This window comes from Oncorhynchus nerka, linkage group LG23 (genome assembly GCF_034236695.1).
Source record: "Oncorhynchus nerka isolate Pitt River linkage group LG23, Oner_Uvic_2.0, whole genome shotgun sequence".
Lineage (NCBI taxonomy): Eukaryota > Metazoa > Chordata > Actinopteri > Salmoniformes > Salmonidae > Oncorhynchus > Oncorhynchus nerka.
This window is the reverse complement of record NC_088418.1, coordinates 5,534,918-5,555,613: the sequence shown is the minus strand read 5'-3', so window position 1 is coordinate 5,555,613 and position 20,696 is coordinate 5,534,918. Positions and strand designations below refer to the sequence as shown.

The window sequence follows — 20,696 nt, the reverse complement described above, 5'->3', positions numbered from 1 at the left end:
ATAATATACTTTAATATATATACTATATACTATATAATATACTTTAATACATATACTATATATATATAATATACTTTAATACATATACTATATATATATAATATACTTTAATACATATACTATATATATATATAATATACTTTAATACATATACTATATATATATATATATATATAATATACTTTAATACATATACTATATATATATATAATATACTTTAATACATATACTATATATATATATATAATATACTTTAATACATATACTATATATATATATATATATATAATATACTTTAATACATATACTATATATATATATAATATACTTTAATACATATACTATATATATATATATATATATAATATACTTTAATATATATACTATATATATATATATATAATATACTTTAATACATATACTATATACTATATAATATACTTTAATACATATACTATATATATGATATACTTTAATACATATACTATATATATATATATAATATACTTTAATATATATACTATATATATATAATATACTTTAATACATATACTATATATATATATATAATATACTTTAATATATATACTATATACTATATAATATACTTTAATACATATACTATATATATATAATATACTTTAATATATATACTATATAATATACTTTAATACATATACTATATATATATAATATACTTCCAACTGTTTTAAAAAAACACTTGAGTAACACCACTAATCAGCAACATATATTTATATTTATTATTATTTATTGATATTTATTTCTTACGGTTTTACATGGCAGAAAGCAGAGTAATATTAATAATAATAATAATAACATATTACATTTCTTTATGGTTTCAAGTAATAATACATTTATGCTGTATTGTGTACTTTAATTATAACGAAATAACAGAGTCTCAAATGAAAACTAAGATAGTAAAAGAATATACACCGTTTTCCATTTTTATTATCCTATGAAAAGCCCTCAGTATCAATAGACCCTTTTCTCATATTGTCCAATACAGTAGTTTAACTCCGACCTTTAATAGCACCATTTTTCATTGGCAAATGACGTCTTAATTCTCTCTTAAACTACAAAAATACAGATGTCTTGTCGTGTGACTTTACAAATATAAAGTGTCGTTTCTTAAAAGGTGACTTTCTAACTGGTGGTGGTGGTTTGATGGTGGTGATGGGGTCAAGTTATATACCTGAGCCCTATGCAGCTTCAGTACTGAAAACATGACATCTTGAAACACCTGTATATCGACAGGTCATCAAGAAGACCCTACGTACGTACACATGTAGTCAGAGGCTTAGGTTCTTGTTTTCGCACATGCAGCTTTTTTCACATTTCATTTCATTACAGCTTTTTAAAGATATAATCTAAGTTGATGAGGCTATATCTATTCTTCAAGAATTCTTCTATTCTTCAAGAATCAGACAAAACAACCTTCAGAAGGCATATATACCCCTGGACTTATTCCACATTTTGTTATGTTACAGCCTGAATTCAATTGGATTAAATATATAAATCTTCTCACCCATTTACACACGATACCCCATAAAAACATGTTTTTTGAAAATTAAATACAGAAATATCTCATTTACATAAGTATTCACACCCCTGAGTCAATACATGTTAGAATCACTTTTGGCAGCGATTACAGCTGTGAGTCTTTCTGAGTAAGTTGCTAAGAGCTGTGAGTCTTCTCTGGCTGAGTCTCTAAGAGCTGTGAGTCTTCTCTGGCTGAGTCTCTAAGAGCTGTGAGTCTTCTCTGGCTGAGTCTCTAAGAGCTGTGAGTCTTCTCTGGCTGAGTCTCTAAGAGCTGTGAGTCTTCTCTAGCTGAGTCTCTAAGAGCTGTGAGTCTTCTCTGGCTGAGTCTCTAAGAGCTGTGAGTCTTCTCTGGCTGAGTCTAAGAGCTGTGAGTCTTCTCTGGCTGAGTCTCTAAGAGCTGTGAGTCTTCTCTGGCTGAGTCTCTAAGAGCTGTGAGTCTTCTCTGGCTGAGTCTCTAAGAGCTGTGAGTCTTCTCTGGCTGAGTCTCTAAGAGCTGTGAGTCTTCTCTGGCTGAGTCTCTAAGAGCTTTGCACACCTGGATTGTGCAAAAAGTTACCCATTAAATGATTTTCCAAATTCTCTGTCAAATTGGTTGTTGATCATTGCTAGACAACCATCTTCAGGTCTTGCCATAGATTTTCAAGTAGATTAAAGTCGAACAAACTGTAACTCGGCCACCCAGGAACATTCACCATCTTCTTGGTGAGCAACTGCAGTGTAAATTTGGCCTTGTGTTTTAGGTTATTGTTCTGCTGAAAGGTGAATTTCTTTCCCAGTGTCTGTTGGAAAGAAGAATGAACCAGGTTTTCCTCTAGGATTTTGCCTGCGCTTTATCTCTATTCCGTTTCGTTTTATCCTAAAAAACTCCCTAAGTCCTTGCCGATGACAAGTATACCCATAACATGATGCAGCCACCAACATGCTTGAAAATATGAAGAGTGGTACTCAGTGATGTATTGGATTTGCCCCAAACATAACACTCTGTATTCAGGACAAAGTTAATTTCTATGCCACATTTTTTTGCAGTATTACTTTAGTGCCTTGTTGCAAACAAGAGGCATGTTTTGGAATATTTGTATTCTGTACAGGCTTCCTTCTTTTTACTCTGACAATATAGTATTGTTGTTGATCCATCCTCAATTTTCTCCCATCACAGCCATTAAACTCTGTAACTGTTTTAAAGTCACCATTGGCCTCATGGTGAAAATCCCTGAGGGGTTTCCTTCCTCTCCGGCAACTGAGTTAAGAAGGACGCCTGTATCTTTATAGTGACTAGGTGTATTGATACACCATCCAATGTGTAATTAATAACTTCACCAGCTCAAGGCTTTTCATTTTATTTCTTAACTATTAGTCCAGCCAACTTATGTAAATTGTTAAGCACATTTTTGAAATTATTTAGGTTTGCCATAACAAAGGGGTTGAAAATTGATTGACTCAAGACGTTCCAGCTTTTAATTTTTAATGAACTTATAAACATTTTTAAAAACATAATTTCACTTTGACATGATGGGGTGATGTGACATCTTGCAATGCAATTTAATCCATTTAAAATTCAGTCTGCACAAAACATGTAAAAAAAAAAAAATCAAGGGGAAAACAACTTTTTGAAGGAAATGTACCATTCATTTGTAAGTCCAAAAATGTAAAATGTAACAACTGAGGATTCTAGCTTTAATTTATCTTTTTTGCGATTTTCATACATTTTGGTGGAGTGTACCATAGAAGGATTCTCTACGCTACAGACATAGTCCAATCAGATTTGATGATGCTTAGTTTTACAGTCCAATCAGATTTGATGCTTACTTTTACAGTCCAATCAAATGTGATGATTCTAGGTTTTAACTAAGCAGTGCACCTGTACATAAGTCAACTTAGCCTCTTGAAAAGTGATCCCAAAGAATTGCTTTTATCATTAATTATAATATTTCTCAACCCTTACGTACAAAATTCTCCCAGACACAATATTACGTTTAGGAACCTTTCTGTAACACACTCCTGCGACGCTACAGAAGCCGTCGAGTAACGTCTTAAAAACCAGTCACAATTCAACATGTTTCCAAATTACACAAAACCAATGTTGTTGTTGTTGTTGTTGTTTTTTGCATTCAAGGAGCAGCAGCACTTGAAAGTTTGCAATAATAACCATTAATAAATCTCAAGTATTAAAAACTAAGAAAAATGTACAATAGAAATGAATATTGTTCACCCTGTTTTCCTAGATTATATACAGTAGGAGGACGGTGCCTTTAGTTAACAAAAACAAAGAAGAAGAAGAATGAAACAAACTGATGATGTACCATGAAGTCTAGTTTAGGTGAGAGACTGGAGGCGAGGTGTTGGTATGTGGATTGTGGTATTGTAGGCTGGGAGCGTTAAGGTAAAGTTGGCATACAGTACATGCTGGAAGCAGACAGTGGCTATAGGGATAGTTCTGTAGTGCTGGAAGCAAAAGCTAACACCTCCCCCCTTCCTCTCGTTCTCCCCCCATTCTCTCTCTCTCTTACTCTTCCAACTTCCCTCTCCCTCTCTTTCCCCCCTCTCTTTCCCCCTGTCCCTCCCTCTCTCTCTTTCCCCCTCCCTCACTCCCTCTCCCCTCCCTCCCTCTCTTTCCCCCTCCCTCCCTCCCTCTCCCTCCCTCTCTTTCCCCCTCCCTTCCTCCCTCTCTTTCCCCCTCCCTTCCTCCTCTCTTTCCCCCTCCTTCCTCCCCCTCTCTCTCCCCCTCCCTCCCTCTCTCTCTCCTCTCTCTCTCCCCTCCTTCCTCCCCTCTCTCTTTCCCCCTCCCTCTCTCTCTCTCTCTCTCCCCTCTCTTTCCCCCTCCCTCCCTCTCTCTCTTTCTGACACCTGTTAAAACAGCCCAAACGTATTACTGCTGTGTGGGGGTAGAGGAGGGGGAGGTGGGGCGTTGAGGTTACATTTGAGTATTGCTGAAGGCGGCTTTGAAGAGGGGGTGTGGCCCATTGGGTAATGGGTGTGGTCTGCGGGGAAGTGGGCGTGGCTCAGTCGACTGTTGTTGGGGTATTGACCAGTCGACACACTCCTCCCTCTATGGCCAGCGACTGTCCTGCTACAGCCCCGGGAGGCAGGCGGGATATGTGAGTCTGGAGAGAGAGAGAGAAGAGAGTTTTAAACACCTTTAATTTCTAACTAAAGTGAGTACAGTTCTTACAAAATACATAGCAAAAGAGACAAGAGGGTTATGTAGAACAGAAAGAGAATGGAGGGGGTTGGGGGGAGGAGCAGAGGGATATGTAGAACAGAAAGAGAATGGAGGGGGTTGGGGGAGGAGAAGAGGGTTATGTAGAACAGAAAGAGAATGGAGGGGGTTGGGGGAGGAGAAGAGGGTTATGTAGAACAGAAAGAGAATGGAGGGGGTTGGGGGAGGAGCAGAGGGTTATGTAGAACAGAAAGAGAACGGAGGGGGTTGGGGGAGGAGCAGAGGGTTATGTAGAACAGAAAGAGAATGGAGGGGTTGGGGGAGGAGCAGAGGGTTATGTAGAACAGAAAGAGAATGTTGGGGGAGAACAGAAAGAGAATGGAGGGGTTGGGGGAGGAGCAGAGGGTTATGTAGAACAGAAAGAGAATGGAGGGGGTTGGGGGAGGAGAAGAGGGTTATGTAGAACAGAAAGAGAATGGAGGGGGTTGGGGGAGGAGAAGAGGGTTATGTAGAACAGAAAGAGAATGGAGGGGGTTGGGGGAGGAGAAGAGGGTTATGTAGAACAGAAAGAGAATGGAGGGGGTTGGGGGAGGAGAAGAGGGTTATGTAGAACAGAAAGAGAATGGAGGGGGTTGGGGGAGGAGAAGAGGGTTATGTAGAACAGAAAGAGAATGGAGGGGGTTGGGGGAGGAGCAGAGGGATATGTAGAACAGAAAGAGAATGGAGGGGGTTGGGGGAGGAGAAGAGGGTTATGTAGAACAGAAAGAGAATGGAGGGGTTGGGGGAGGAGCAGAGGGATATGTAGAACAGAAAGAGAATGGAGGGGGTTGGGGGAGGAGCAGAGGGATATGTAGAACAGAAAGAGAATGGAGGGGGTTGGGGGAGGAGAAGAGGGTTATGTAGAACAGAAAGAGAATGGAGGGGTTGGGGGAGGAGAAGAGGGTTATGTAGAACAGAAAGAGAACGGAGGGGTTGGGGGAGGAGCAGAGGGATATGTAGAACAGAAAGAGAATGGAGGGGGTTGGGAGGAGGAGCAGAGGGATATGTAGAACAGAAAGAGAATGGAGGGGGTTGGGGGAGGAGCAGAGGGATATGTAGAACAGAAAGAGAATGGAGGGGGTTGGGGGAGGAGAAGAGGGTTATGTAGAACAGAAAGAGAATGGAGGGGGTTGGGGGAGGAGCAGAGGGATATGTAGAACAGAAAGAGAATGGAGGGGTTGGGGGAGGAGCAGAGGGATATGTAGAACAGAAAGAGAATGGAGGGGTTGGGGGAGAGAAGAGGGTTATGTAGAACAGAAAGAGAATGGAGGGGGTTGGGGGAGGAGCAGAGGGATATGTAGAACAGAAAGAGAATGGAGGGGGTTGGGGGAGGAGCAGAGGGATATGTAGAACAGAAAGAGAATGGAGGGGGTTGGGGGAGGAGCAGAGGGTTATGTAGAACAGAAAGAGAATGGAGGGGTTGGGGGAGGAGCAGAGGGATATGTAGAACAGAAAGAGAACGGAGGGGTTGGGGGAGGAGAAGAGGGTTATGTAGAACAGAAAGCGAATGGAGGGGGTTGGGGGAGGAGCAGAGGGATATGTAGAACAGAAAGAGAATGGAGGGGGTTGGGGGAGGAGCAGAGGGATATGTAGAACAGAAAGAGAATGGAGGGGGTTGGGGGAGGAGAAGAGGGTTATGTAGAACAGAAAGAGAATGGAGGGGGTTGGGGGAGGAGCAGAGGGATATGTAGAACAGAAAGAGAATGGAGGGGGTTGGGGGAGGAGCAGAGGGATATGTAGAACAGAAAGAGAATGGAGGGGGTTGGGGGAGGAGAAGAGGGTTATGTAGAACAGAAAGAGAATGGAGGGGGTTGGGGGAGGAGAAGAGGGTTATGTAGAACAGAAAGAGAACGGAGGGGGTTGGGGGAGGAGCAGAGGGATATGTAGAACAGAAAGAGAATGGAGGGGTTGGGAGGAGGAGCAGAGGGATATGTAGAACAGAAAGAGAATGGAGGGGGTTGGGGGAGGAGCAGAGGGATATGTAGAACAGAAAGAGAATGGAGGGGGTTGGGGGAGGAGAAGAGGGTTATGTAGAACAGAAAGAGAATGGAGGGGGTTGGGGGAGGAGCAGAGGGATATGTAGAACAGAAAGAGAATGGAGGGGGTTGGGGGAGGAGCAGAGGGATATGTAGAACAGAAAGAGAATGGAGGGGTTGGGGGAGGAGAAGAGGGTTATGTAGAACAGAAAGAGAATGGAGGGGTTGGGGGAGGAGCAGAGGGATATGTAGAACAGAAAGAGAATGGAGGGGGTTGGGGGAGGAGCAGAGGGATATGTAGAACAGAAAGAGAATGGAGGGGGTTGGGGGAGGAGCAGAGGGTTATGTAGAACAGAAAGAGAATGGAGGGGTTGGGGGAGGAGCAGAGGGATATGTAGAACAGAAAGAGAACGGAGGGGGTTGGGGGAGGAGCAGAGGGATATGTAGAACAGAAAGAGAATGGAGGGGGTTGGGAGGAGGAGCAGAGGGATATGTAGAACAGAAAGAGAACGGAGGGGGTTGGGGGAGGAGCAGAGGGATATGTAGAACAGAAAGAGAATGGAGGGGGTTGGGGGAGGAGCAGAGGGATATGTAGAACAGAAAGAGAATGGAGGGGGTTGGGGGAGGAGCAGAGGGATATGTAGAACAGAAAGAGAACAGAGGGGATTGGGGGAGGAGCAGAGGGATATGTAGAACAGAAAGAGAATGGAGGGGGTTGGGGGAGGAGCAGAGGGTTATGTAGAACAGAAAGAGAATGGAGGGGGTTGGGGGAGGAGAAGAGGGATATGTAGAACAGAAAGAGAACGGAGGGGGTTGGGGGAGGAGCAGAGGGATATGTAGAACAGAAAGAGAATGGAGGGGGTTGGGGGAGGAGCAGAGGGTTATGTAGAACAGAAAGAGAATGGAGGGGGTTGGGGGAGGAGCAGAGGGATATGTAGAACAGAAAGAGAATGGAGGGGGTTGGGGGAGGAGAAGAGGGATATGTAGAACAGAAAGAGAACGGAGGGGGTTGGGGGAGGAGCAGAGGGATATGTAGAACAGAAAGAGAATGGAGGGGTTGGGGGAGGAGCAGAGGGTTATGTAGAACAGAAAGAGAATGGAGGGGGTTGGGGGAGGAGCAGAGGGATATGTAGAACAGAAAGAGAATGGAGGGGTTGGGGGAGGAGCAGAGGGATATGTAGAACAGAAAGAGAATGGAGGGGGTTGGGGGAGGAGAAGAGGGTTATGTAGAACAGAAAGAGAACGGAGGGGGTTGGGGGGAGGAGCAGAGGGATATGTAGAACAGAAAGAGAATGGAGGGGGTTGGGGGAGGAGCAGAGGGTTATGTAGAACAGAAAGAGAACAGAGGGGGTTGGGGGAGGAGAAGAGGGTTATGTAGAACAGAAAGAGAACAGAGGGGTTGGGGGAGGAGAAGAGGGTTATGTAGAACAGAAAGAGAATGGAGGGGGTTGGGGGAGGAGAAGAGGGTTATGTAGAACAGAAAGAGAACGGAGGGGGTTGGGGGAGGAGAAGAGGGATATCTAGAACAGAAAGAGAACGGAGGGGATTGGGGGAGGAGAAGAGGGTTATGTAGAACAGAAAGAGAACGGATGGGGTTGGGGGAGGAGAAGAGGGTTATGTAGAACAGAAAGAGAATGGAGGGGGTTGGGGGAGGAGCAGAGGGTTATTTAGAACAGAAAGAGAACAGAGGGGGTTGGGGGGAGGAGAAGAGGGATATCTAGAACAGAAAGAGAACGGAGGGGATTGGGGGGAGGAGAAGAGGGTTATGTAGAACAGAAAGAGAACGGATGGGGTTGGGGGGAGGAGAAGAGGGTTATGTAGAACAGAAAGAGAACGGAGGGGGTTGGAGGGAGGGGGCGGGGGCAGAGTAACAGAGTTGGGGCTTCCTTTGTGGGATCAAAGGAGAACGTCTCTCCTTGTGCTAATAACTACAGCAGGCCAGGCAGGCAGTGTTCCCTCCCAGTCAGTAACACCCTAAGGTAATCTGTCACTACTGTGGGACAACCCTGGCAGAGTCAGAGTCAGTACAGGCCAGGGTCCGGTCATTATAGGGCACAGATTTTTTTTGAATGTTAAAAAAAAAAAAAAAACGAATAAGAACTGTTCTTATTAGATAAGAGCTTCTCTTATTAAGTCCAGATCGTCCCTGCCTCTTTCAGTCTGTTTTCATCTGGTTGGTGCCTAACAAACACAACCCAGGCCAGAACACATATGGAAACACTAGCCTATTACCTATAGCTATACCCTCTGACTTGCGTTCTATAGCTACCCTTCATCTTTAGACAGGGTTCAAGAGGATTTAAATGCTGAAAGGGTGGGAGAAGACCCATGACTGAATTATACTTTTTGGATGTGCTCAAAACATGGGATAACTTAAAATATGTATTTATTTATTTATTTACATTTCCTCCGAGTTGAAACACTAAATGAGCTGAAAAAGCCTGAACATGATCATCTAGTCAAAAGCACTATCAGATGGGACACAGCTGAGACGTTCCATTTGTGTTTCATTCAAAACCCAGATGAACATTTACAGAAAGGAAGAGGAACAAAGAGCTTAGTAAAACCAAAACACAGAGGGTGATTATCCAACCACAGCGCTCGGGGTGTGGTGATTATCCAACCACAGCGCTCGGGGTGTGGTGATTATCCAACCACAGCGCTCGGGGTGGGGTGATTATCCAACCACAGCGCTCGGGGTGTGGTGATTATCCAACCACAGCTCGGGGTGGGGTGATTATCCAACCACAGCGCTCGGGGTGTGGTGATTATCCAACCACAGCGCTCGGGGTGTGGTGATTATCCAACCACAGCGCTCGGGGTGGGGTGATTATCCAACCACAGCGCTCGGGGTGTGGTGATTATCCAACCACAGCGCTCGGGGTGTGGTGATTATCCAACCACAGCGCTCGGGGTGTGGTGATTATCCAACCACAGCGCTCGGGGTGTGGTGATTATCCAACCACAGCGCTCGGGGTGTGGTGATTATCCAACCACAGCGCTCAGGGTGGGGGGATTATCCAACCACAGCGCTCAGGGTGTGGTGATTATCCAACCACAGCGCTCAGGGTGTGGTGATTATCCAACCACAGCGCTCAGGGTGTGTGGATTATCCAACCACAGCGCTCAGGGTGGGGTGATTATCCAACCACAGCGCTCAGGGTGTGTGGATTATCCAACCACAGCGCTCGGGGTGTGTGGATTATCCAACCACAGCGCTCGGGGTGTGTGGATTATCCAACCACAGCGCTCGGGGTGTGGTGATTATCCAACCACAGCGCTCAGGGTGTGGTGATTATCCAACCACAGCGCTCAGGGTGTGGTGATTATCCAACCACAGCGCTCAGGGTGTGGTGATTATCCAACCACAGCGCTCAGGGTGTGGTGATTATCCAACCACAGCGCTCAGGGTGTGTGGATTATCCAACCACAGCGCTCAGGGTGTGGTGATTATCCAACCACAGCGCTCGGGGTGTGTGGATTATCCAACCACAGCGCTCGGGGTGGGGTGATTATCCAACCACAGCGCTCAGGGTGGGGTGATTATCCAACCACAGCGCTCAGGGTGGGGTGATTATCCAACCACAGCGCTCAGGGTGGGGTGATTATCCAACCACAGCGCTCAGGGTGTGTGGATTATCCAACCACAGCGCTCAGGGTGTGTGGATTATCCAACCACAGCGCTCAGGGTGTGGTGATTATCCAACCACAGCGCTCAGGGTGTGGTGATTATCCAACCACAGCGCTCAGGGTGTGGTGATTATCCAACCACAGCGCTCAGGGTGTGTGGATTATCCAACCACAGCGCTCAGGGTGTGTGGATTATCCAACCACAGCGCTCAGGGTGTGGTGATTATCCAACCACAGCGCTCGGGGTGTGGTGATTATCCAACCACAGCGCTCGGGGTGTGGTGATTATCCAACCACAGCGCTCGGGGTGTGTGGATTATCCAACCACAGCGCTCGGGGTGTGTGGATTATCCAACCACAGCGCTCAGGGTGTGTGGATTATCCAACCACAGCGCTCAGGGTGTGTGGATTATCCAACCACAGCGCTCAGGGTGTGTGGATTATCCAACCACAGCGCTCAGGGTGTGGTGATTATCCAACCACAGCGCTCAGGGTGTGTGGATTATCCAACCACAGCGCTCAGGGTGTGTGGATTATCCAACCACAGCGCTCAGGGTGTGTGGATTATCCAACCACAGCGCTCAGGGTGTGGTGATTATCCAACCACAGCGCTCAGGGTGTGGTGATTATCCAACCACAGCGCTCAGGGTGTGGTGATTATCCAACCACAGCGCTCAGGGTGTGTGGATTATCCAACCACAGCGCTCAGGGTGTGGTGATTATCCAACCACAGCGCTCAGGGTGTGTGGATTATCCAACCACAGCGCTCAGGGTGTGTGGATTATCCAACCACAGCGCTCAGGGTGTGTGGATTATCCAACCACAGCGCTCAGGGTGTGGTGATTATCCAACCACAGCGCTCAGGGTGTGGTGATTATCCAACCACAGCGCTCAGGGTGTGGTGATTATCCAACCACAGCGCTCAGGGTGTGTGGATTATCCAACCACAGCGCTCAGGTGTGGTGATTATCCAACCACAGCGCTCAGGGTGTGTGGATTATCCAACCACAGCGCTCAGGGTGTGTGGATTATCCAACCACAGCGCTCAGGGTGTGTGGATTATCCAACCACAGCGCTCAGGGTGTGGTGATTATCCAACCACAGCGCTCGGGGTGTGGTGATTATCCAACCACAGCGCTCAGGGTGTGGTGATTATCCAACCACAGCGCTCGGGGTGTGGTGATTATCCAACCACAGCGCTCAGGGTGTGGTGATTATCCAACCACAGCGCTCAGGGTGTGGTGATTATCCAACCACAGCGCTCAGGGTGTGTGGATTATCCAACCACAGCGCTCAGGGTGTGGTGATTATCCAACCACAGCGCTCAGGGTGTGTGGATTATCCAACCACAGCGCTCAGGGTGTGGTGATTATCCAACCACAGCGCTCAGGGTGTGGTGATTATCCAACCACAGCGCTCAGGGTGTGGTGATTATCCAACCACAGCGCTCAGGGTGTGGTGATTATCCAACCACAGCGCTCAGGGTGTGTGGATTATCCAACCACAGCGCTCAGGGTGTGGTGATTATCCAACCACAGCGCTCAGGGTGTGGTGATTATCCAACCACAGCGCTCAGGGTGTGGTGATTATCCAACCACAGCGCTCAGGGTGTGGTGATTATCCAACCACAGCGCTCAGGGTGTGGTGATTATCCAACCACAGCGCTCAGGGTGTGGTGATTATCCAACCACAGCGCTCAGGGTGTGTGGATTATCCAACCACAGCGCTCAGGGTGTGTGGATTATCCAACCACAGCGCTCAGGGTGTGTGGATTATCCAACCACAGCGCTCAGGGTGTGGTGATTATCCAACCACAGCGCTCAGGGTGTGTGGATTATCCAACCACAGCGCTCAGGGTGTGTGGATTATCCAACCACAGCGCTCAGGGTGTGTGGATTATCCAACCACAGCGCTCAGGGTGTGTGGATTATCCAACCACAGCGCTCAGGGTGTGGTGATTATCCAACCACAGCGCTCAGGGTGTGGTGATTATCCAACCACAGCGCTCAGGGTGTGTGGATTATCCAACCACAGCGCTCAGGGTGTGGTGATTATCCAACCACAGCGCTCAGGGTGTGTGGATTATCCAACCACAGCGCTCAGGGTGTGGTGATTATCCAACCACAGCGCTCAGGGTGTGTGGATTATCCAACCACAGCGCTCAGGGTGTGGTGATTATCCAACCACAGCGCTCAGGGTGTGTGGATTATCCAACCACAGCGCTCAGGGTGTGGTGATTATCCAACCACAGCGCTCAGGGTGTGTGGATTATCCAACCACAGCGCTCAGGGTGTGTGGATTATCCAACCACAGCGCTCAGGGTGTGTGGATTATCCAACCACAGCGCTCAGGGTGTGTGGATTATCCAACCACAGCGCTCAGGGTGTGGTGATTATCCAACCACAGCTCAGGGTGTGGTGATTATCCAACCACAGCGCTCAGGGTGTGTGGATTATCCAACCACAGCGCTCAGGGTGTGTGGATTATCCAACCACAGCGCTCAGGGTGTGTGGATTATCCAACCACAGCGCTCAGGGTGTGTGGATTATCCAACCACAGCGCTCAGGGTGTGTGGATTATCCAACCACAGCGCTCAGGGTGTGTGGATTATCCAACCACAGCGCTCAGGGTGTGGTGATTATCCAACCACAGCGCTCAGGGTGTGGTGATTATCCAACCACAGCGCTCAGGGTGTGGTGATTATCCAACCACAGCGCTCAGGGTGTGGTGATTATCCAACCACAGCGCTCAGGGTGTGTGGATTATCCAACCACAGCGCTCAGGGTGTGTGGATTATCCAACCACAGCGCTCAGGGTGTGTGGATTATCCAACCACAGCGCTCAGGGTGTGGTGATTATCCAACCACAGCGCTCAGGGTGTGTGAGTGATTTATTTTTTTTAAGGCTGGGTCTACCACATGTGTCCCCAGCCTGGTAAAAAGATCCACTAAACCGAAGTAGACTGAACACTAGGTCCTCTTCATTTAGGGCACGCAAAAGAAAAGGTTTAAAAATATTTTGTAACAGAAAACTCAAAACGAGTTTTTCTTATTGGACAAGTCATGGAAATCCCTTCCCGGGGGTTTCAATATGTTTTCCTCCGTTTGGTGCATATTGAACAGGACCCCCCCCCCCCCCCATCACACAGGTCATCTGAGGACATGCTCAGTCCCAAATGGCACTACATTCCCTAAAGAGGGCACTACGTTTGACCAGGATCCTACTGAACGAGGACGAATGTAGTGCCTTATTGGATGAATTAGGTTTGTTATATCACACCTGACTACACCACTACAGGTGATCTAGTCTGTTATATCACACCTGACTACACCACTACAGGTGATCTAGTCTGTTATATCACACCTGACTACACCACTACAGGTGATCTAGTCTGTTATATCACACCACTACAGGTGATCTAGTCTGTTATATCACACCTGACTACACCACTACAGGTGATCTAGTCTGTTATATCACACCACTACAGGTGATCTAGTCTGTTATATCACACCTGACTACACCACTACAGGTGATCTAGTCTGTTATATCACACCACTACAGGTGATCTAGTCTGTTATATCACACCTGACTACACCACTACAGGTGATCTAGTCTGTTATATCACACCACTACAGGTGATCTAGTCTGTTATATCACACCACTACAGGTGATCTAGTCTGTTATATCACACCTCACTACAGGTGATCTAGTCTGTTATATCACACCACTACAGGTGATCTAGTCTGTTATATCACACCTGACTACACCACTACAGGTGATCTAGTCTGTTATATCACACCACTACAGGTGATCTAGTCTGTTATATCACACCACTACAGGTGATCTAGTCTGTTATATCACACCACTACAGGTGATCTAGTCTGTTATATCACACCTCACTACAGGTGATCTAGTCTGTTATATCACACCACTACAGGTGATCTAGTCTGTTATATCACACCTGACTACACCACTACAGGTGATCTAGTCTGTTATATCACACCACTACAGGTGATCTAGTCTGTTATATCACACCACTACACATCCAACACTTCCCACACTGCCCCTACTCGGATGGTATCGCGCCGTCCCAACCTTCGCTCTCTCTCCCCCGCTACTCTCTCCTCTTCCATCCTATCATCTCTTCCCTCTGCTCAAACCTTCTCCAACCTATCTCCTGATTCTGCCTCCTCAACCCTCCTCTCCTCCCTTTCTGCATCCTTTGACTCTCTATGTCCCCTATCCTCCAGGCCGGCTCGGTCCTCCCCTCCCGCTCCGTGGCTCGACGACTCATTGCGAGCTCACAGAACAGGGCTCCGGGCAGCCGAGCGGAAATGGAGGAAAACTCGCCTCCCTGCGGACCTGGCATCCTTTCACTCCCTCCTCTCTACATTTTCCTCCTCTGTCTCTGCTGCTAAAGCCACTTTCTACCACTCTAAATTCCAAGCATCTGCCTCTAACCCTAGGAAGCTCTTTGCCACCTTCTCCTCCCTCTTGAATCCTCCTCCCCCTCCCCCCTCCCTCTCTGCAGATGACTTCGTCAACCATTTTGAAAAGAAGGTCGACGACATCCGATCCTCGCTTGCTAAGTCAAACGACACCGCTGGTTCTGCTCACACTGCCCTACCCTGTGCTCTGACCTCTTTCTCCCCTCTCTCTCCAGATGACATCTCGCGTCTTGTGACGGCCGGCCGCCCAACAACCTGCCCGCTTGACCCTATCCCCTCCTCTCTTCTCCAGACCATCTCCGGTGACCTTCTCTCTTACCTCACCTCGCTCATCAACTCATCCCTGACCGCTGGCTACGTCCCTCCCGTCTTCAAGAGAGCGAGAGTTGCACCCCTTCTGAAAAAACCTACACTCGATCCCTCCGATGTCAACAACTACAGACCAGTATCCCTTCTTTCTTTTCTCTCCAAAACTCTTGAACGTGCCGTCCTTGGCCAGCTCTCCCGCTATCTCTCTCAGAATGACCTTCTTGATCCAAATCAGTCAGGTTTCAAGACTAGTCATTCAACTGAGACTGCTCTTCTCTGTATCACGGAGGCGCTCCGCACTGCTAAAGCTAACTCTCTCTCCTCTGCTCTCATCCTTCTAGACCTATCGGCTGCCTTCGATACTGTGAACCATCAGATCCTCCTCTCCACCCTCTCCGAGTTGGGCATCTCCGGCGCGGCCCACGCTTGGATTGCGTCCTACCTGACAGGTCGCTCCTACCAGGTGGCGTGGCGAGATTCCGTCTCCTCACCACGTGCTCTCACCACTGGTGTCCCCAGGGCTCTGTTCTAGGCCCTCTCCTATTCTCGCTATACACCAAGTCACTTGGCTCTGTCATAACCTCACATGGTCTCTCCTATCATTGCTATGCAGACGACACACAATTAATCTTCTCCTTTCCCCCTTCTGACGACCAGGTGGCGAATCGCATCTCTGCATGTCTGGCAGACATATCAGTGTGGATGACGGATCATCACCTCAAGCTGAACCTCGGCAAGACGGAGCTGCTCTTCCTCCCGGGGAAGGACTGCCCGTTCCATGATCTCGCCATCACGGTTGACAACTCCATTGTGTCCTCGTCCCAGAGCGCTAAGAACCTTGGCGTGATCCTGGACAACACCCTGTCGTTCTCAAATAACATCAAGGCGGTGGCCCGTTCCTGTAGGTTCATGCTCTACAACATCCGCAGAGTACGACCCTGCCTCACACAGGAAGCGGCGCAGGTCCTAATCCAGGCACTTGTCATCTCCCGTCTGGATTACTGCAACTCGCTGTTGGCTGGGCTCCCTGCCTGTGCCATTAAACCCCTACAACTCATCCAGAACGCCGCAGCCCGTCTGGTGTTCAACCTTCCCAAGTTCTCTCACGTCACCGCTCCTCCGCTCTCTCCACTGGCTTCCAGTTGAAGCTCGCATCCGCTACAAGACCATGGTGCTTGCCTACGGAGCTGTGAGGGGAACGGCACCTCAGTACCTCCAGGCTCTGATCAGGCCCTACACCCAAACAAGGGCACTGCGTTCATCCACCTCTGGCCTGCTCGCCTCCCTACCACTGAGGAAGTACAGTTCCCGCTCAGCCCAGTCAAAACTGTTCGCTGCTCTGGCCCCCCAATGGTGGAACAAACTCCCTCACGACGCCAGGACAGCGGAGTCAATCACCACCTTCCGGAGACACCTGAAACCCCACCTCTTTAAGGAATACCTAGGATAGGATAAAGTAATCCTTCTCCCCCCTTAAAGACCTAGATGCACTATTGTAAAGTGGCTGTTCCACTGGATGTCATAAGGTGAAAGCACCAATTTGTAAGTCGCTCTGGATAAGAGCGTCTGCTAAATTACTTAAATGTAAATGTAATGTAAATGTGATCTAGTCTGTTATATCACACCACTACAGGTGATCTAGTCTGTTATATCACACCACTACAGGTGATCTAGTCTGTTATATCACACCTGACTACAGGTGATCTAGTCTGTTATATCACACCTCACTACAGGTGATCTAGTCTGTTATATCACACCTCACTACACCACAACAGGTGATCTAGTCTGTTATATCACACCTGACTACAGGTGATCTAGTCTGTTATATCACACCTGGCTACACCACTACAGGAGTTGTACAACAACAACAACAACAACAACAACTCACAATACTAACAAACGTTTAACTGCATATCCACAGCATCTGATCAACCCAAGGTTGTCTTCCTACGAGCCAGAGTGGCTGATGGATGGAGTGACAAAGCAAAGAGAGAATTACATAATGAGTAAGGAGGCAGATGTTTCCAGTCAATTCTCTGTTGACAGTTTGTTGCTCTAGTGATTGAAGTGACTGACCACACTGGGGAAGTCTGATTCACTTTAAATAGAACAATGTTTTTCTGTGTTTGTCTGTGCAAAAAAAAAAACACAACCCTTTGTTGATCTGATGTGTTTAAAAAAAGCAGCTAGCTGACACGTTAACACCCGAGTGGAGGGGGTGAGGAGGAGTGGACGAGAGAAGAGGAGAGGAGGAAAGAAGGTGGAGAGGGGAAGGAGAGGAGAGTGAGGAAAGGGGAGGAGGAGATGAGAAGAAGAGGAGAGGGAGGATGAGGAAAGGGAGGAGGAAAGGGAGGAGAGAAGGAGAAGAGGAGGAAGAGGAGAACAAGAGGAGGAGAGGAAGGGGAGGAAAAGAGATGAGCATAGGAGGAGAGGGGAGGAGGAGAAGAGAGCAGAGGGAGCAGAGTTGAGCAGAGAGGAGAGAGGAGGAGGAGAAGAGTTGAGCAGAGAGGAGAGAAGAGAGTAGAGGAGGGGGAGGAGAGAATGAGGAGAAGAGAGCAGAGGGGGAGAAGAGTTGAGCAGAGAGGAGAGAGGAGGAGGAGAAGAGTTGAACAGAGAGGAGAGAAGAGGAGAGAAGAGAGCAGAGGGGGAGGAGAGAATGAGGAGAAGAGAGCAGAGGAGGGGGAGAAGAGTTGAGCAGAGAGGAGAGAGGAGGAGGAGAAGAGTTGAGCAGAGAGGAGAGAAGAGGAGGAGAAGAGTAGAGAAGAGAGCAGAGGAGGGGGAGGAGAGAATGAGGAGAAGAGCAGAGGAGGAGGAGAAGAGATGAGCAGAGAGGAGAGAAGAGGAGGAGAAGAGTAGAGAAGAGAGCAGAGGAGGGGGAGGAGAGAATGAGGAGAAGAGCAGAGGAGGAGGAGAAGAGATGAGCAGAGAGGAGAGAAGAGGAGGAGAAGAGAGCAGAGGAAGGGGAGGAGAGAATGAGGAGAAGAGCAGAGGAGGAGGAGAAGAGATGAGCAGAGAGGAGAGAAGAGGAGGAGAAGAGAGCAGAGGAAGGGGAGGAGAGAATGAGGAGAAGAGCAGAGGAGGAGGAGAAGAGATGTGCAGAGAGGAGAGAGGAGGAGGAGAGGCGAGGAAGTAGAGGGTATAAATAATGCCCAGTGTGCTATTACCACTTTGATGTTGTGGTGGTTTTACTATTCTATCAGAACAATCATTGGATTCTATCCCAGAACAAGATTTTATCATATGATTTTTTTTTCCATTTTACAATACATGTCTATTGACTGTCATGATAGAATCCTATTGACTGTTCTGATAGAATCCTATGACTGTTCTGAGAGAATCCTATGACTGTTCTGAGAGAATCCTATGACTGTTCTGAGAGAATCCTATGACTGTTCTGAGAGAATCCTATGACTGTTCTGAGAGAATCCTATGACTGTTCTGAGAGAATCCTATGACTGTTCTGAGAGAATCCTATGACTGTTCTGAGAGAATCCTATGACTGTTCTGAGAGAATCCTATGACTGTTCTGAGAGAATCCTATGACTGTTCTGAGAGAATCCTATGACTGTTCTGAGAGAATCCTATGACTGTTCTGAGAGAATCCTATGACTGTTCTGAGAGAATCCTATGACTGTTCTGAGAGAATCCTATGACTGTTCTGAGAGAATCCTATGACTGTCCTGAGAGAATCCTATGACTGTCCTGATAGAATCCATTGACTGTCCTGATAGAATCCTATGATGTTTATTGTCTCTATGAAATGGAAATGAAAAACCCAGTGTGCTTTAATGAAACACGTGGCATTGTATTTCAAGTCCAACATGCTTTAAAACTGAACTCGATTGTAAGTCCAATATGCTTTAAAACTGAACTCGATTGTAAGTCCAATATGCTTTAAAACTGAACTCGATTGTAAGTCCAATATGCTTTAAAACTGAACTAGATTGTAAGTCCAATATGCTTTAAAACTGAACTAGATTGTAAGTCCAACATGCTTTAAAGTGGTCTAAAAGTGTCTAGGGGGGAATGAGCTGCACAACTAAATAACATGGAAAGGCCTAAATGGCCCTGTTCACACAGTACAGGTTTAATCACATCTTACGGTCAAATCATGTGCCAGACAAAGTATAGGACGAAGAACAGTATATGAATTATGTACAGAGATGTGGTCTGTTATTAATATAGCTGGCCTGTATCATGGCCTTTATGTCCCTGAGGACTGCTCCCCTGTTTGCCCCGGCACAAAATAACAACATGAGACGGCACGGCCCAGTACGGCACGGCCCGGTACGGCACGGCCCGGCCCGGTACGGCACGGTACGGCCCGGTACGGCACAGCCCGGTACGGCACAGCCCGGCACGGCCCGGTACGCACACGGTACGCACACGGTACGGCACAGCCCGGCACGGCCTCCACATTACTGTGTAGTCCCCTCCCTATCAGCCTCCACATTACTGTGTAGTACCCTCCCTATCAGCCTCCACATTACTGTGTAGTCCCCTCTCTATCAGTCTCCACATTACTGTGTAGTCCCCTCTATCAGTCTCCACATTACTGTGTAGTCCCCTCTATCAGTCTCCACATTACTGTGTAGTCCCCTCTATCAGTCTCCACATTACTGTGTAGTCCCCTCTCTATCAGTCTCCACATTACTGTGTAGTCCCCTCTCTATCAGTCTCCACATTACTGTGTAGTCCCCTCTCTATCAGTCTCCACATTACTGTGTAGTCCCCTCTCTATCAGTCTCCACATTACTGTGTAGTCCCCTCTCTATCAGTCTCCACATTACTGTGTAGTCCCCTCTATCAGTCTCCACATTACTGTGTAGTCCCCTCTATCAGTCTCCACATTACTGTGTAGTCCCCTCTATCAGTCTCCACATTACTGTGTAGTCCCCTCTATCAGTCTCCACATTACTGTGTAGTCCCCTCTATCAGTCTCCACATTACTGTGTAGTCCCCTCTCTATCAGTCTCCACATTACTGTGTAGTCCCCTCTCTATCAGTCTCCACATTACTGTGTAGTCCCCTCTCTATCAGTCTCCACATTACTGTGTAGTCCCCTCTCTATCAGTCTCCACATTACTGTGTAGTCCCCTCACCACACCACCATAACAAGGCAACACCACCAGCTGGACAACAGTCTACTCTAGTCCGTCACATAGCCTTCCACTGGAACATATGGGTGGTCTCCACACAAGGTCAAAAGGTCATATGGGTGGTCTCCACACAAGGTCAAAGGGTAAACCACCTTGGCTGATCTGAGATTTAACTGATTCTCCGGTTCTTAAAACATATGTGTGTTTCTGTGTTTGGATATTTATAGGCTTTACTGTCCCCAGAAAAGAAGAGTATTCACCATATTGACCTAGTGAAGTCGGCTCACATCCCCCTACCGGGCCCAACACCCAGAGCACAGCGAGCAAATTACACAGAGACGAGGCGGAGGGAGGGAGACTGGGCTACCGGAGAGAGAGGGATTGGGCTACAAGAGAGAGAGAGAGAGAGAGAGAGAGAGAGGGATTGGGCTACAAGAGAGAGAGAGACAGAGAGACAGAGAGAGACAGACAGACAGAG

At 47.4% G+C, this 20,696-nt stretch overlaps 1 protein-coding gene across 3 annotated transcripts in view; it reads right to left on the bottom strand.

Annotated features, from left to right (window-relative positions):
* Positions 1 to 4,345: 4,345 nt before the first annotated feature.
* The window catches only part of tasp1 (taspase, threonine aspartase, 1), a 97,012-nt gene continuing 80,661 nt past the window's right edge, over positions 4,346 to 20,696 (bottom strand). For all 3 annotated transcript variants that reach the window (XM_065007799.1, XM_065007800.1, XM_065007798.1), the window contains one exon: positions 4,346 to 4,661. In XM_065007799.1, coding sequence (XP_064863871.1) covers positions 4,560 to 4,661 — 102 coding nt within the window. In that variant the 3' untranslated portion in view covers positions 4,346 to 4,559. The remainder of the gene's footprint in view (positions 4,662 to 20,696) is intronic.